Consider the following 18495-nt stretch of genomic DNA (forward strand, 5'->3'; position numbering starts at 1 on the left):
GAAACCAAAATCAACAAGTTACGTGGCCCTGGAAAGAAGCCAGGAAGCTCTAATATGAAGAAGGAAATGATGCCCAAACCCTGGGTCAAGAAACAAAGTTTTAATCAAAGTTTACAAATGCACAAGTCTGTGGTTTATACGTTAAACTGCTTTACCAAACCTTTTGGACTGGCTTTTGGTATGTCAACAAATGGCAACTATTCACAACAGCTTAAGACAAATTTATTATAACTATAATATATTGCTGAAGGAAATTAAGAAGACACAAAAAATGGAAAGACATCTTGTGTTCACAGACTGAAGACAATATTTCTAAGATGTAGGTTATCAGCTGATTTTTCACAGACATTTTGTTGGCCAAAAATAACTGGTATGATATATTCAAATTCCTAAAGTAAAAGCCTATAACCAAGAATACTCTATCTGCTAGAGTTGTCATTCAGAATTGAAGGAGATATAAAAAGTTTCCCAGATGAACAAAAGTTAAAGGAGTTCATCGCCACTAAACCAGCCTTACAAGAAATGTTGACTTCTTTAAGCAGAAAAGAGAATGTCAAAACTATAAGCAACAAAATTATGAAAGGAAAAAATTTCACTGGTAAAGCAATCATACAGTAAAGGCAGTAGATCATTCACTCATAGAATTAGTATGAAGGTTAAAATACAAAAGTAGTAAAATCAACCATATCTATAGAAACTAGTTGAGATACACACACATGCACAAAAGAGAACATATGAATCTTGATCTCAGGGTCATGAGTTCAAGCCCCCACGTTATGTGCAGAGCTAACTTAAAAAAAAAAAAGACATACATAAAATACATGTAAAATATGACATCATGCACATAAAACATGCAGGGGAAGGAGCAAAAATGTATTGCTTTTACAATGTGTATGAACTTAAGCATCTTCAACTTAACCAGTATATATAGACAGCTAAATATACGTAGGATGTTATATATGAATCTCATGGTAACCACAAACCAAAAGCCCATAATAGATACACAAAACATACGAACAGAATCCAAGCAAACACTTAAAAAAAATCCTCAAATTACAAGGCAAGAGAGCAAAAGAAAGGATAAGAGAAGAACAAAAACAACCAGAGAATAGCTGACAAAATGTCAGTGACTACAAACTTATCAATAATCACTTTTTATTTTTAATTTTTTTTCACCATTTTAAGTGTAGTCTTTACTCCCTATCACCTATTTTACTCATCCTCTTAACAACTTCCCCTCTGGTAACCACCATGAGTTTGTTCTTTATAATTAAGGCTCTGTTTCTTGGTTTATCTTTCTCACATTTTTTTCCTTTGCTCATCTGTTTTGTTTTAAATTCCATATATGAGTGACATCATAAGGTATTTGTCTTTCTCCAACTATTTCACTTAGCATTACACTCTGTAGCTCTATCCATATTTTTGTAAATGACAAGATTTCATTCCTTTTTTTATGGCTGAATAATATACCATTGTATATGTATACCACATCTTCTTTATTCATCTATCAGTGGACACCTGGGCTGCTTCTATACTTTGGCTACCATAAATAATGCTGCAGTAAACACAGGGGTACATGGATCCTGTTCATTAGTAGTTTTGTATTTTTTTGGGTAAATACCCAGTAGAGTGATTACTGAATCACTCTATTTTAAATTTTTTGAGGAACCTCCATACTGCTTCCACAGAGGCTGCACCAGTTTCCATTCCCATCAACAGTGCACAAGGGTTCCTTTTTCTCCACATCCTTGCCAGCACTTGTTGTTTTGTGTGTTTTTGATTTTAGCCGTTTCGACAGCTCTGAGGTGGTATCTCATCAGTTTTCATTTGCATTTCCTTGATAAGTGATGTTGAGCATCTTTTCATGTGTCTGTTGGCCATCCAGATGTCTCCTTTGGAGAAACATCTATTCACTCCCTCTGCCCGTTTTTAAAATTGTATTATTTGGGTATTTTGGTATTGAGTTGTAGAAGTTCTTCATATATTTTGGATACTAACCTCTCACTGGATATATCATTTCCAAGCATCTTCTCCCATTCAGTAGGTTGTCTTTCTGTTTTGTTGCCTGTTTCCTTTGTTGTGCAGAAGCTTTTTATTTTGAGGTCATCCCAACAGTTTATTTTTGTTATTATTTCCCTTACTTCAGGAAACAAATTTAGAAAAACGTTACTATGGCTGATGTCCAAGAAATCACTACCTATGCTCTCTTCTGGAATTTTTATGGTTTCAGGTCTCACATTCAGGTCTTTAATTCATTTTGAATTAATGTGTGTGGTGACAAAAAGTGGTCCATTTTCATTCTTTTGCATGCAGCTGTACAGATTTATCAACACCATTATTAAAGAGACTATCTTTATGTATTCTTGCCTCCTTTGTTGAAGATTGGCCATGTGGGGCGCCTGGGTGGCTCAGTGGGTTAAAGCCTCTGCCTTCAGCTCAGGTCATGATCTCAGGGTCCTGGGATCGAGACCCGCGTCGGGCTCTCTGCTCAGCAGGGAGCCTGCTTCCCATCCTCTCTCTGACTGCCTCTCTGCCTACTTGTGATCTGTCAAATGAATAAATAAAATCTTAAAAACAAAAAAAAGAAGACAATCGGCCATGTAAGTATGGGTTTATTTCTGGGTTTTCTATTCTGTTCTATTGATCTATGTGTGTATTTTTTTCTCTTTTAATGAGGCTCCACACCCAACGTGGAGCCCAACTTGGGGCTTCAACTCATGACCCTGAGCCCCAGGCTTGAGCTAAAATCAAGAGTCAGACTCAACCAACTGAACCACCCAAGCACTACTCTATGTGTCTTATGTTTATGCCAGTTACTGCTTTATAATGTAATTTTAAGTCTGGTATTGTGATACCTCCAGTATTGTTTTTCAAGATTGCTTGAGCATTGTCTTTCCCTTTCATTGCATTGCCTTAAATTTCTTTCTTTAGTGTTTTATAATTTTCAAAGTATACATCTTTCACCTCTTTGGTTAAATTTATTCCTAAATATTTGTTTTTGGTGCAACTGTAAATGAGACTCTTCTCTTAATTTCTCTTTCTGCCACTTCTTTATTACTGTATAGGAATGCAACAGATTTTTGTCCACTGATTTTGTAACCTGAAACTTTACTGAATTCATTTATTAGTTCTAGTAGTTTTTTGACAGTCTTTAGGGTTTTCTATGAATAGTTTCATGTCATGTGCAAATAATGACAGTTTTGCTTCTTCCTTACAAATTTAGATTCCTTTTATACTGTTTTCTTATCTGATTGTTGGACCTCCAGTACATGTTGAATAAAAGTGATAAGAGTGGACATCCTTGTCTTATTCCAGACCTTAGGGGAAAGCTCTCAGCTTTTCACCATTGAGTATGATATTAGCTATGAGTTTTTCATATATGGCCTGTCTTATGCTCTGGTATGTTCCATCTAACTTACCTTGTTGAAGGTTATTGTCATGAATGGATGTTGTACTTTGTAAAATGCTTTTTCTGCATCTACTGAAATGACTGTATGGTCTTTATCCTTTCTTATGATGCTGAAATGTTCTTTTCTGAGCCTGTGCCCTTATGTTTACACCAACACCTTCCCCTACTCCTCTATTACTAAATGTACTAATGTACTAGAGGCTCTTCTGTTTTGCTAAACAGCAACCCATAAACCTGGGAATGGGTCAGAATAGGAACGGGCACTCAAAGAAGACATACAAATGGCTAACAGACACATGAAAAAATATTCATCATCATTAGCCATCAGGGAGATTCAAATCAAAACCACACTGAGATACCACCTTACACAGGTTAGAATGGCTAAAATGAACAAGACACAAAACAAGTGTTGAAGAGTATGTGGAGAAAGGAGAACCCTCCTACACTGTTGGTGGGAATGCAAGTTGGTGCAGCCACTTTGGAAAACAGTGTGGGGATTCCTTAAGAAATTAAAAATAGAGCTACCCTATGACCCTGCAATTGCACTACTGGGTATTTACCCCAAAGATACAGATGTTGTGAAAAGAAGGGCCATATGTACCCCAATGTTCATAGTAGCAATGGCCACAACTCTGGAAGGAGCAAAGATGCTTTTCAACAGATGAATGAATAAAGAAGATATGGTCTATATATACAATGGAATATTATGCCTCCATCAGAAAGGATGAATACCCAACTTTTGTATCGACATGGACAGAACTGTCCATGGACATGGACTGGAGGAGATTATGCTGAGTGAAATAAGTCAAGCAGAGAAAGTCAATTGTCATATGGTTTCACTTACTTGTGGAGCATAAGGAATAACATGGAGGACATTAGGAGAAGGAAAGGAAAAGTGAACTTGGGGAAATCCGAGGGGGAGATGAAACATGAGAGACTGTGGACTCTGAGAACCAAACTCAGATTATTTTGGAATATTTGGTGTATTTTGGAAGGGAGGGGAGTGGGGGAATGGATGAGCCTGGTGGTGGGTATTAAGGAGGGAATGTATTGCATGGAGCACTAGATGTGGTGCATAAACAATGAATCTTGGAACAATGAAAAAAATTAAATTAAAAAAAAAAAAAAAAAGGAAAGGGCACTCCAGTTTTTATGGCCCTAAGACTTAAGAGTTTCCCAGGACCAGGCCAGGAGGCTCTAAGGGCTGTTTAAATGATCATACGGTTTTTATCCTTCCTCTTATTGATGTGTTTCACAGTGACTGTTTTGTGAATACTGAACCACATTTACATACTGGGAATAAATCCAGTTGACCATGGTGTATGATTTTTTTTAATGTACTGTTAGATACAGTTCGGTAATATTTTGTTGAGGATCTTTGCACCCACATTCATGAGCGATATTAGCGTATTCTTTTTTTATGGTATCTTTCTCTAGTTTTGGTATCAGGGTGATAACAGGCCTCACAGAATAAATTTGGAAGTTTTCCTTCCTCTGTATTTTTTTGTAATAGTTTGAGAAGAATAGGTATCATTTCTTTAAATGTATGGTAGAATTCTCCTGCGAAGCTGTCTGTTCCTGGATGTTTGTTTTTTGGTAGTTTTCTGATTACTGATTCATCTCATTGCTGGTAATCAACCTGTTCAAATTTTCTACTTCTTCCTGCCTTCCATATAGGTAGGTCATATGTTTCTAGGAATTTATCCATTTTCTTCTACGTTGTCCAATTTGTTGGCATATAGGTTTTTACAATATTGTAATACTATTTTAATTGCTTGTATTTCTATGGTATTGGTTATTACTTCTCTTTAGTGATTTTGTTTATTTGGATCCTCTCTCTTTTTCTCTCTTTTTTAAATGAGTCTTGCCAAAGGCTTATCAGTTGTATATTTTCAAAGAACCAGCTCCTGGTTTCATTGATATGTTCTAGTGGGTTTGTTGTTGTTACTTTCTATATCACTTATATCTATCCTAATTTTAATTATTTCCTTCCTTTTGCTGGGTTTGGATTTTTGTTTGTTCCTCTTTTTCCAGCTCCTTTAGGTATAAGGTTAAGTCGTTTATTTGAGGTTTTCCTTGCTTCATGAGGTAGGTCTCTATTGTATAAACTTCCTTCTTAGAACCACTTTTGCTGCATTCCAAAGATTTTGAACTGTTGTTTTCATTTTCATTTGTTTCCATATAAGTTTTGATTTCTTGGTTGACCCACTCATTATTTAGGAGCATATTATTTAACCTCCATGTATTTATGTTTTTCCCAGATTTTTTCTTGTGGTTGATTTCTAGTTTCATAGCATTGTGGCCAGAAAAGATAAATTATATGACTTAGATTTTTTTTAATGTGTTGAGTGACTTGTTTTGTGGCCTAATATGTGATCTATTCTGGAGAATGTTCCAGATACACTTGAAAATAATGTGTACTCTGCTGTTTTAAGATGGAGTGTTCTGAACATGTCTGTTAAATCACTCTGGCCTAGTATGTCATTCAAAGCCAGTTTCTAGGGGTATAGCTCAGTGGTAGAGCATTTGACTGCAAAGCCAGTTTCCTTGTTGAATTTCTATACAGATGATCTGTCCATTGATATAAGTGGAGTATTCTATTACTATCAATTATTTTATGTTTGTTATTAACTGTTTTATGTATTTTACGTATTAACTGTTTTATGCATGTTGGGTGCATTCAATAATCACTTAAATGTAAATAAACTGAATTCTTGGGGCACCTAGATGGTTGAGTTGGTTAAGCATCTAACTTTGGCTCAGATCATGATCCTAGGGTTCTGGGATCAAGCCCTGCATTGGGTTCCCTACTCAGCAGGGTGTCTGCTTCTTCTCCCTCTGCCCCTCCCCTCTATTCATGCTTTCTCTCTCCCTCAAATAAATAACTAAAATCTTAACAAAAAATAATTCTCCCATCAAAAGTCATTGGGTGACTGAATGCATAAAAAAAGGAAGATGCCAGGGTGCCTGGGTGGCTCAGTGGGTTAAGCCTCTGCCTTCAGCTCAGGTCATGATCTCAGGGTTCTGGGATCGAGCCCTGCATCGGTCTCTCTGCTCAGCGGGGAGCCTGCTTCTCCCTCTCTATCTCTGCCTGCCTCTCTACCTACTTGTGATCTCTCTCTGTCAAATGAATAAATAAAATCTTTAAAAAAAAAAAAAAAAAAGGAAGATGCCTACCCTATGACCCAGCAATTGCACTACTAGGTATTTATCCAAAGGATACAAAAATGTTTATTCAAAGGGGTCACATGCACCCCAGTGTTTACAGCAGCACTATCAACAATAGCCAAGGGGCATCTGGGTGGCTCAGTCAGTTAAACATCTGCCTTCAGCTTAGGTCATGATCCCAGAACCCCGGGATCAAGTCCCATATCAGGCTTCCTGCTCACTGGGGAGTCTGCTTCTCCCTCTCTCTCTCTCCCCCTCACCCCTGCATGTGCTCTCTCTTGCTCTCTCTCAAATAAATAAATAAAATCTTTTTAAAAAAATAGCCAAATTATGAAAAAGAGCCCCAATGTTCATAGCAGCAATGGCCACAATCGCCAAACTGTGGAAAGAGTCAAGATGCCCTTCAACACACACTGTGTGTATATATATATATATATATATATATATATATATATATATATATAAAATATGTGTGTGTATGCATATATGTGTGTATGTGTGAATTTATATATATATATGTATATATATATATACATATATATATATATATAAAACAGAGCATTACTCAGCCATCAAAAAGAATGAAATCTTGGGGCATCTGGGTGGCTTAGTCAGTTAAGCATCTGCCTCTGGCTCAGGTCATGAGCTCAGAGTCCTATGAAGGAGCACTGCATCAGGATCCCTGGCTCAGTGGGGAGTCTGCTTCTCCCACTTCCCCTGCCTTTCCCCATTGCTCATGCACTCTCTAATAAATAAATAAAATCTTAAAAAAAAAAAAGAATAAAATCTTGCCATTTGCATCAATGTGGATAGAACTAGAGTGTATTATGCTAAGTGAAATAAGTCAGAGAAAGACAAATATCATTATGATTTCCCCCATATGTGGAATTTAAGAAACAAAACAGATGAACATAGGAGAAAAGAAGGAAAAATAAACTAAGATAAAACAGAGAGGGAGGGAAATCTCTTAACTGTAGAGAACAAACTGAGGATTGCTGCAGGGGAGGAGGGTATGGGGATGCACTAAATGGGTGATGGGCATTAAGGTAGACACTTGGGATGAACACTGGGTGTTATACGTAAGTGATGAATCACTGAATTCTACTCCTGAAACCTCCCTCCCCTCCCCCCAAAAAAGATTCATCAAATGTTAATTAACTTCAGACCTAAGCCAAAAGTGAAGGGATGGGAAAAGACACGTCTTACAAGAGGAAAAAAAAAGTTGGGATAGCACTACTTAAATAGACTTTAGTAATAAAACAATAATTTTAACAGGGGATAAAGAAAGACATTACATAATGGAAAGGATAAATCCAGGAACAAGATATAACAATTTTAAGTATCTATGTGCCCAACATAGGACCACCTAAATACACAAAGCAATGACTAACAGACTCAAAGGAGAAACTGACAGCAATACAGTAATAGGAGAGGACTTTAACACCCCACTTACATTAATGAATAGGTCATCCAGGCAGAAAATCAATAAAGAAACAATAGTTTAGAATGACACATTAGACCAGATGAACTTAACAGTTAAGTATAGAACATCCCATCCAAAAAGAGCAGAATACATATTCTTTTAAAGTGCACATGGAACATTCTTCAGGACAAATCACACATTAGGGCACAAAACAAGTCTCAATAGATTTAAGAAGATTGAAATCCTATTGAGCATTGTTTCCAATCATAATTACATGAAACAAAATCAATTACAAGGAAAAAAAAACTGGAAAGAACACAAGCATGTGGATGGAAAACAACATGCTACTAAATAACCAATGGGTTAACAAAGAAATCAAAGAGGAAATAAAAAAGAATACCTGGAGACAAATGAAAATAGAATCACAAAGGTTCAAAACCTTTTGTATCCGGCAAAGGTTGTTTTAAGAGAGATGTTAATAGCAATAGAGACCTGCCTCAAGAAACAAGAATAATCTCATAAACAAATGTTACACCTACAGAAACTAGAAAAAGAATAAACAAGGCTCAGAGTTAGAAGAAGGAAATAATAAAGATTAGAGTAGAAATGCATGAAATAGAGACCAAAAAAAAAAAAAGAAAAAGAAACAGAAAGAAAAGATCAGTGAAACTAATAGTTAGTTCTTGGAAAGATAAACAAAATTGATAAATCTTAAGCCAAACTCAGCAAGAAAAAAAGAACTCAAATAAAGAAAATCAGAAATGAGGGACACCTGGGTGGCTCAGTGGGTTAAGCCGCTGCCTTCGGCTCAGGTCATGATCTCAGGATCCTGGGATCAAGTCCCGAATCGGGCTCTCTGCTCAGTGGGGAGCCTGCTTCCCTCTCTCTCTCTCTCTGTCTGCCTCTGTCTACTGTGATCTCTCTCTGTCAAATAAATAAAATAAAATCTTTTAAAAAAAAAAGAAAATCAGAAATGAAACAGAAGTTACAGCCAACATTATAGAAATACAGAAGATTTTAAGAAACTACTACAAAAAATTATATGCCAACAAAGTGGATTACCTAGAAGAAGATAAATTGCTAGAAATATATATAATTTTCCAAGATTGAATCAAGATGATCTAGGAAATCTGAACAAACCAGTGACTAATAATGAAACTGAATCAATCATCAAAACACAACTAAGAAAGAAAGTCCAGGACTAGATGGCTTCACAGGTAAATTCTACCAAACACTTAAAGAAGAGGTAATACTTACCCTTCTCAAACAATTTTAAAACTATAGAAAAGAAGAAATGCTTCCAAATGTATTCTAAGAAGCCATCATTGTCCTGATACCAAAACTAAACAAAGACACAATAAAAAAAAAAAAGGAAATTACAGACCAATGTCTCTGATGAACACAGATGCAGAAATACTCTACAAAATATTAGCAAACCATATTCAACAATACATTAAGTGATTCATTCACTATGATCAAGTGGGAGTCATTTCACAATAATAAATAGGTTCAATACCCATAATTCAATCAACATGTTACACCACATTAACTAAATAAAGGATAAAAATCATATGATCATCTCAATAGATGCAGAAAAACATTTGATAAAATTCAACATCCATTCATGATAAAAACTTTCAATAAAACGGGTTTTAGAGGGTAGATACCTCAACATAATAAAGGACATATATGAGAAACCCACAGGTGATGTCATAGTCAATGGTCAAAAGTAGAAAGCTTTCCTCTAAGAGCAATAACAAAACAAGGATGTCCATCCTCCTCACATTCCTTATATAACACACTACTCAAGTCCTACTCACTGTAATCAAACAAGAAATGAAATGCATCCAAATTGGTGAAAAAGTAAAATGGTCATGATTTGCAGATGACATGATAGTATACCCTGAAAACCCTACAGTCTCCATCAAAAATTATTAGAATGAATGAATTCAGGAAAGTGGCAGTATACCAAATTAATATATAAAAATCTGCTCCATTTCTATACATTAACAAAAAAACAGCAAAAAGAGAAATTTAAAAAACAGTCCCATTTGCAACTGCCTCAAAAAGAATAAAATACCTAGGGATATATTTAACCAAGGAAGTTAAAGACCTGTACTTTGAAAACTATAAGACACCAATGAAATAAACTGAAAACAACAAAAACAAGTGGAAAGACATAGCACACTCACAGACTAGAATAATTAACATAGTTAAAATGTCTCTAGTACCCAAAGCAATCTACAGACTCAATGCAATCTCTACAAAGATACCAATAACATTTTTTGGTGCACCTGAGTGGCTCAGTCAGTTAAGCATCTGACTCTTGGTTTTAGCTCAGGTCATGGTCTCATAGGTCATTAGATCAAGCCCTGCATCAGGCCCCACACTCAGTGGGGAGTTTGCTTGAAGATTCTTGCCCCTATCCACCATAAATAATCTTTGAAAAAAAGAAAAGAAAATACCAACAGCATTTCTCACAAACTAGAACAAATAATCTTAAAATTTATACAGAACCACAAAAGAGCCCCAATGGCCAAAACACACTTGAGAAAAAAGAACAAAGCTGGAGGTATCACAAATCCAGTTTTCAAAATATACTATAAAGCTATAGTAATCAGAACAGTATGGATATGGTATGACACAAAAGTAGATACAAACATCAATGGAACAGAATAGAGTCCAGAAATAACCCCATGCTTTTATGGCCAATTAATGTACAACAAAAGAACCAAGAATATACAATGGGAAAAAAAGACAGTCTCTTCATTAAGGGTCTTGGGAAAACTGGATAGCTACATGCGAATGACTGGACCACTTTTGTATACCATACACAAAAATAAATTCAAAACGGATTAAAGACCTAAATTAGGACCTGACATAAAAATCCTAGAAGAAAACAAAGTATGTACATATTTTCTATATTGACATCAGCCTTAACAATATTTTTCTGGATCTGTCTCCTCAAGCAAGGGAGACAAAAGCAAAAATAAACTATTGAGACTGCATCAAACTAAAAAGCTTTTTGCACACTAAAGGATACTATCAACAAAGTAATAAGGCAATCTACTGAATAGAAGATATTTGCAAATTTTATATCCACTAAGGGGTTGATATCCAAAATATATAAGGAACTCATACAACTTAGCACAACACCCCCAAATAATCTGATTAATAAATGGTAAAAGGACCCAAATAGACATTTTACCAAAGAAAACATCCAGATGGCCAACAGACATTTGAAAAGATGCTCAGTGCCACTAATCATCAGGGAATGCAAATCAAAACAACAATGAAGCATTACCTCACGCCTGTCTAAATGACTATTATCAAAAAGATAAGAAATAACCAAGTGTTGGCCAGAATGTGGAGAAAGGCAAATTTTGTGCACTACTGGTAGGAATGTATACTGGTGCAGCCACTGTGGAAAATCAAATGGCAGTTTTAATTTTAAAAAATTAAAAATAGGGGCGCCTGGGTGGCTCAGTGGGTTAAAGCCTCTGCCTTCGGCTCAGGTCATGGTCTCAGGGTCCTGGGATCGAGCCCCGCATTGGGCTCTCTGCTCAGCAGGGAGCCCGCTTCCCCTCTCTCTCTGCCTGTCTCTCTACCTACTTGTGAGCTCTCTCTCTCTGTCAAAAAAATAAATAAATAAAATATTTTTTAAAAAAATTAAAAATAGAAATCTCATATAATCTAATAATCCCTCTTCTGGGGAGTCACCCAAGGAAAATAAAAACACCAATGCAAAAAGATATATGTACCCCTATATTTGTTGCAGCATCATCGACAATAGCCAAGATACAGAAACAACCTAAGTGTCCTTTGATAGATGAATTGATGTAGAAGATGTGATACATGTACACAACACAATATTACCCAACATAAGAAAGAATGAAATCTAGGAAGGGTAGAGAATGAAATCCTGCCATTCAAGACAACACAGATGGACCTAGCTGGTACTACTCTAAGTGAAACAAGTCAGAGAAAAGACAAAACACCATATGAATTTACTTATATCTGGAATCTAAAAAACAAAACAAATGAGCAAACAAAATAAAAAACTGAAGCAGACTCCTAAATACAGAAAACAAACTGATGGCTGTAAGAGGGAAAGGGGATGGGCAAAATAGGTGAAAGTGATTAAGAGGTATAAACTCTCCAACGTAAAGTAAATAAATCACAAATATGTTAAGTATAGCATAGGAAATACAGAGAATAATACTATAATTTAATACATTGACAGATGGCAACTAAACTCACTCACTGTGGTGAGCATTTGATAATGCATAAAGCTGTTGAATTACCATTTATATACCTAAAACTAATATTGTATGTCAACTATAATTAAAAATAAAAACTAGGGGAAAAAAATCATCTACTCTAAAAGAAAGAAAGAAAGACCCAAACTGGGGCACCTGGGTGGCTCAGTGGGTTAAAGCTCTGTCTTCAGCTCGAGTCGTGATCCCATGGTTCTGGGATCAAGCCCCACATCCCGCTCTCTGCTCAGCAGGGAGTCTGCTTCCCTGCCCCCTGCCTGTCTCTCTGCCTACTTGTAATCTCTGTCTGTCAAATAAACAAATAAAATCTTTAAAAAGAAAGAAAGACCCAAATTAAAATTTATGTTATGTCAATGGACCCCAATTAGCTAAAACAATCTTGAAAAAGAGCAATGTTGTAGGACACATACATTCTGATTTCAAAATTTACTACAAATCTATAGTAATCAAAATGGTATGGTACTGACCTAAGGACAAACATATGTCCCAATGGAATAGAACACAGAATCCAGAAATAAAATCATATAAATGGTCAAGTTGTTTTTGATAAGGATACCAAGACCTGGGACACCTGGGTGGCTCAGTTGTTAAGTGTCTGCCTCCACCTCAGGGCATGATCCCAGGGTCCTGGGATTGAGCCCCAAATCTGGGCTTCCCGCTCAGTGGGAAGCCTGCTTCTCCCTCTCCCACTCCCCCTGCTTCTGTTCCCTCTCTCGCTGTGTCTCTTTGTCAAATAATAAAATCTTAAAAAAAAAAAAAAAAAAGATACCAAGACCCTTCAAGAAAGAAGGGTGGTCTTTTCAACAAATGTTATTGGGAAAACTGCAAAGGAATGAAGAAGGACCCTTACTTCCTATCACATACAAAAATGAGCTCAAAATGAATCAAAGACCTATACTTAAGAGCTAAAGCTACAAAAGTCTTAGAAGAAAACATAGAAGAAAATCTTCGTGACCTTAGATTTGGCAATGATTTCTTAAATATGGCACTAACAACATAGGAAACAAAAGAAAAAATAAATCGTACTTTATCAATGTTAGAAACTTTGTGCATTAAAGGACACTATAAAGAAAGTAAAAAGACAACTCACAGAATAGAAGAAAACATCTAGAAATCATATTGTTGATAAGTGAGTAATACCAGAATATATAAAGAATTCTCATAACTTTTGTGTCAACTATACTTCAATGGGAAAAAACTCTCAAAGGGACACCTGGCTGGCTCAGTTGGTAGAGCATGAGACTTTTGATTTCAGTGTCTTGAGTTCAAGCCCCATGTTGGGTGTCTACAAAAACAAACAAACAAAAACTCTCATAACTTGAAAATAAAAAGCAAACACCCCAATTCAAAGATTGGCAAAGACCCTGAATAGACTCCTTCGAAGAAGACAAATATATTGTTAATAAGCATATGAAATGATCATCATTCATCGTAAGTGAAATGCAGATCAAAACTCCAACCAGAGGGGCACCTGGGTGGCTCAGCCTATTAGGCGGTGGACTCTTGATTTCCATTCAGGTCATGATCCTGGGGTCCTGGGATTTGGCCTGCACTCAGTGGGGAGTCTGCTTCTGGGTTCTCCTCTCTCTGCCCCTCTTCCACCCACTAGCACATGTGCATGCACGCACACTTCCTCTCTCTCAAATAAATAATAAATAAATCTTAAAAAAAACCTCCAATGAGATACTACTTTACACCCATTTGGATGACATTTATTAAAAAATAGAAGGTAGCAAGTGTTGACAAAGATACAGAAAAATTGGAACCACTGTTCACTGCTGATGCTGCGAATGTAAAATGGGCCAGCTAATGTGAAAAACTTTCCTTAAAAAGTTAAAAATAAGAGCACCTGGGTGGCCCAGTGGGTTAATGCCTCTGCCTTCAGCTCGGGTCATGGTCCCAGGGTCCTGGGATCGAGCCCTGCATTGGTCTCTCTGCTCAGTGGGGAGCCTGCTTCCTCCCTCTCTCTCTGCCTGCCTCTCTGCCTACTTGTGATCTCTGTCTGTCAAATAAATAAATAAAATCTTAAAAAAAAAAAAAGTTAAAAATAGAATTACCATATGATCCAGCAATTTCAATTGAAAGCAGGTACTCGTACACTAATGTTCAATGTTGTATCAGTATTTGTCGAACTAACAGCCAAAAGATGGGAGCAATTCAAATGTCCATCAAAAACAAATGGATAAACAAAATATGGTATATACATACGATGGAGTATTATTCAGCTATAAGAAGGAATGCTAGTCTGATACATGCCAGAATGTAGCTGGAACTTGAAAGCATTATGCTAAGTGAAGTAAGCCGGACACAAATGAACAAATATTATATGATTCCACTTTATGAGGTACCCAGAATTGACTAATTCATTGAGATAAATGGTAGAACAGAGGTTTCCAAGGGCTGGAAGGAAGGAGAACGGGAAGTTATTGTTTAACTGGTACAGTTTCTTTTTTTTTTTTTTTTAAGATTTTATTTATCTATTTGACAGAGATCACAACCAGGCAGAACAGCAGGCAGAGAGAGAGGGGGAAGCTGGCTCCCCGCTGAGCAGAGAGCCAGATGTGGGGCTTGATCCCAGGACTCTGGGATCATGACCTGAGCGGAAGGCAGAGGCTTTTAACCCACTGACCCACCCAGGCGCCTCAACTGGTAGTTTCTGTTTGGAATGATAAAGTTCTGGCAAGGGAGTAGTGATGGCTAGACAACATTGTCAATGTACTTAATGCCAATGAACTGTGTTCCCGAAGTGGTAAATTTTATGCTGTGTTTATCTCACCACAATACAAAAAAATAATTATAGTGGCTCAAAACCTCAAAGAAATTACCGAAAAGAGACAAAAGTTTTATCTAAGTTGTAAACTACACATGCTCCCCTCTCCCAACTCATTACTAATTGATAACTTCAGTAGAAGTAACAGGATTACAACTGCCAACTGAATTTGAATCTGAAGAGCTGGATAGGAACTTAAACTGACCTCTTACCTAATCATATGACAGACTGAAGATTCTAAGTATAATATGAAGTACCTTATATATTTTGAAAAGTTACTTCTAAGGTAGAACCAAAATCTATTATTTATCTTTATCTATTGGCCTTGGTTCTGTCCATGAAGCCACATAAAATAAATCTAATAAATCTAATTCTTCAATAAAATAAGCCCTGATCATATTTAAAGACAGCTCTTATGTCCAACAGACTTTTCCATTAAGCTCGATATCCCCAGTCCCTTCAAGCATTTTATATGGTTTTTATAGCTTTACCCACTCTGATAACTTCCCCTGAATGTTTACCAGTTTAAAATTATTCACCCAAACTGTAAATTACCCAAATGTGTCCTTTATCTGGTTATTTGACTAATGCAGCATAATACTGCTACGTTTTTCACATCTACAACATACAATTGCCTTTTTAAATATAAAACTATTGGTTTGGGGGTACCTGAGTGGCTAAGTCATTAAGCATCTGTCTTCGACTCAGGTCATGATCCCAGGGTTCTTAGATCAAGCCCCCCATCAGGCTCACTGCTCAGCAAAGAGCCTGCTTCTCCCTCTCCCTCTGCCTGCTGCTCCCCCTACTTGTGCTCTCTCTGTCAAATAAATAAATTAAATTAAATTTAAAAAAAAACAAACAAACTTTTGGTTTGCACTTCATATCTTTCCAGTCTGTGGAGAAAACTTTTATTATATAAGTAATAAATACCCATAGCAGGAAAATTAGAAAAATAAGGAAAAAGCAAAATATTTTAAAATTAATTTTATCAAAAATAATTTTTAAACAGTATAGTTTACTTGACCTTTGGTTTTGTGATGTGTCTTTCAATCATCAGTTCTCGCTCAAAAATTTATCATGGATACTTCCACATGATAAAGTTATATCTGCATCTCATTCTTTTTTATTAAGATTTTATTTATTTGACAGAGAGACTGTAGACAGACATGGAACACAAGCAGGGGGAAGGGATGGGGGAGAGGGAGAAGCAGGGAGCCTGAGGCAGACCTTGATTCCAGGCCCTGATTCCAGGCCCTGAGATCATGACCTGAGTGCAAGGCTGATGCTTAATCAACTAAGCCACCCAGGTGCCCCTGCCTTTTCATTTTTTTGATGATATCCTTTGAAGCATGCAAGTTGGGAATTTTGATGACGTCTAATTTATCTATTTCTTTTCTTTCGTCGCTCATATTTTGTGTCATATCTAAGAATCTTGATGTTTAAAAATCTTTTCTATAATTTTAGAGCAAACTCACTGATTTGTAATTTTAGAAATTATTTTTTCTATTTTATATTTTTTTCTTTGTTTTCAATGACACATACTTATACATAAAATTTTATTTATCTCCTTGTGTTAACACTTAAATTTCTAGTTTATATCCTAGTGTCTACTTAATGATATATAAACACCTAAAGCCTCTGAGTTTATATTTATATTTATATTCTAAGTTTATAGAATTCCTGATTCTATAACAGTAATTTTAACTTTAATCTTAATTCCCTCCATACTGTCCAACTTTGTTCCTTTGCCTGTTTTTCTATTTAAAGACTAAAAGTACTTCTCTTTTTTTAAAGATTTTTATTTATTTATTTGACAGAGAGAGACACAGCCAGAGAGGGAACACAAGCACGGGGAGTAGGAGAGGGAGAAGCAGGTTCCCTAGAGAGCAGGTGGCCCAAACGGGACACCTGAGCAGAAGGCAGGCACTTAACGACTGAGCCACCCAGGCGCCCCAAGAATTAAAATATATTGTACTTATTATCTCTATTACCTAAAAATTGAAGGATTCAATTATGAAAATTACATTTTAAAACCGTGATATTTCCATGGAAAATATTAATATTTTTTTCAAAATATGGTATTTAAGGTGATTTTATCTCATGAGACAGCCAACAACAGGAACAATATACGGTAGCATTTAGAGCCTAGTGAAAAATAAAATACATTAGCAAATATACAAGTGATGAGAAAAACAAAAGCAAAAGAAAAAATTAAATGCCCTTACTGCCCACAGCTCATTGACAAGTCCTTGAAAGAGGGTGACCTTCCTCTAGGAACTCAGCTGCCTCAATATTGAACCCTTGCTAAGGGCAAAAGGCAATCTTAGCTTAACACTATCCTGACCCCGAAGGGTCCTGTAAATCTACCTTAATTCCTTTGGAAACTTCCTTTATCTCTACCCCTCCAACCCCAAGATATATGTTATCAATCATCCTCCATGCATATGGCCCACTGATACACATCTGAAGGGTCTCACGACTAACATTTAATTAGAAAGTAATAAATGACCTTTTCCTAACAATTGCTAGCCCCCTCAAGGTCCTGGAAATCTTGCTTCCAAAATTCTTTAGAGGAGTGCCTGGATGGCTCAGTCAAACATCCCACTCTTGGTTTTTCCCTTCAGGTTAGGATCCCAGGTTCCTGAGATTGAGGCCTGTGTAAGGCTCTGTACTCAGCAGGGATTCTGCTTCTCTCCTTCTCCCTCTGTCCCCCTGTCCCCATACTCTAAAATAAATAAATCTAAATAAATAAATAAATTCTTTAGAGACTGATGCTACCTATAACCCCCTCCCAACCTGAAAATACATAATCAGTCACCCGTCAACCCCAGTGCAGCTCTTTCTGCCCACAGATCCTGTCTTCATTCTTTAATAAAACCTCCTTTTTAGGGGTGCCTGGGTGGCTCAGTGGTTGGGCCCCTGCCTTTGACTCAGGTCATGACCTCAGGGTCCTAGGATGGAGCCCCATATTGATCTATCTGCTCAGCGGGGAGCCTGCATCCCCTTCTCTCTCTGCCTGCCTCTCTGCCTACTTGTGATCTCTCTCTCTCTCCCCCCCTCTGTCAAATAAATAAAGTCTTAAAAAAAAAAAAAAAAAACTCCTTTTTGCACTGAAGACATCTCTAGAATTCTTTCTTGGCTGTTGGCTCCAAGCTCCATTTCCACATCACAATTACCGAGCTCTATTACTCAGTTTTTTAAATGAAGTATTAAAAATTACTAGAAGCAATCAGAAAGCAGTGGCCCTTGCAAATATACATTATTTCAATTCTTTTGTCCTTTAGTCTCACCTGAAAAGTGCATATACCAGGGTAGCAATCAAAGCGAAACTGACCACAACTGCCACAAGTACTTGGTCACTTACTCCTTCTATGACTGAATCATCATCCAATTTCAAACTTTGAACTTCACCTTGATATTTGGCCATTCCAAGTCTAAAAGATAAAAA

General features: G+C 36.6%; 1 protein-coding gene across 6 annotated transcripts in view; it reads right to left on the reverse strand.

The window, feature by feature from the left end:
- Positions 1–18495, reverse strand: part of RNF170 (ring finger protein 170) — a 44843-nt gene that overhangs the window by 19832 nt on the left and 6516 nt on the right. For 5 of the 6 annotated variants that reach the window (XM_032837970.1, XM_032837972.1, XM_032837973.1 and 2 more), the window contains one exon: positions 18338–18481. In XM_032837970.1, the coding sequence (XP_032693861.1) occupies positions 18338–18474 (137 nt within the window). In that variant the 5' untranslated portion in view covers positions 18475–18481. The remainder of the gene's footprint in view (positions 1–18337; positions 18482–18495) is intronic. The other variant, XM_032837974.1, reaches the window with a different exon arrangement.

The sequence above is a fragment of the Lontra canadensis genome, unplaced genomic scaffold (assembly GCF_010015895.1).
Source record: "Lontra canadensis isolate GAN:19392208 unplaced genomic scaffold, GSC_riverotter_1.0 scaffold101, whole genome shotgun sequence".
In the NCBI taxonomy this organism is placed as follows: domain Eukaryota; kingdom Metazoa; phylum Chordata; class Mammalia; order Carnivora; family Mustelidae; genus Lontra; species Lontra canadensis.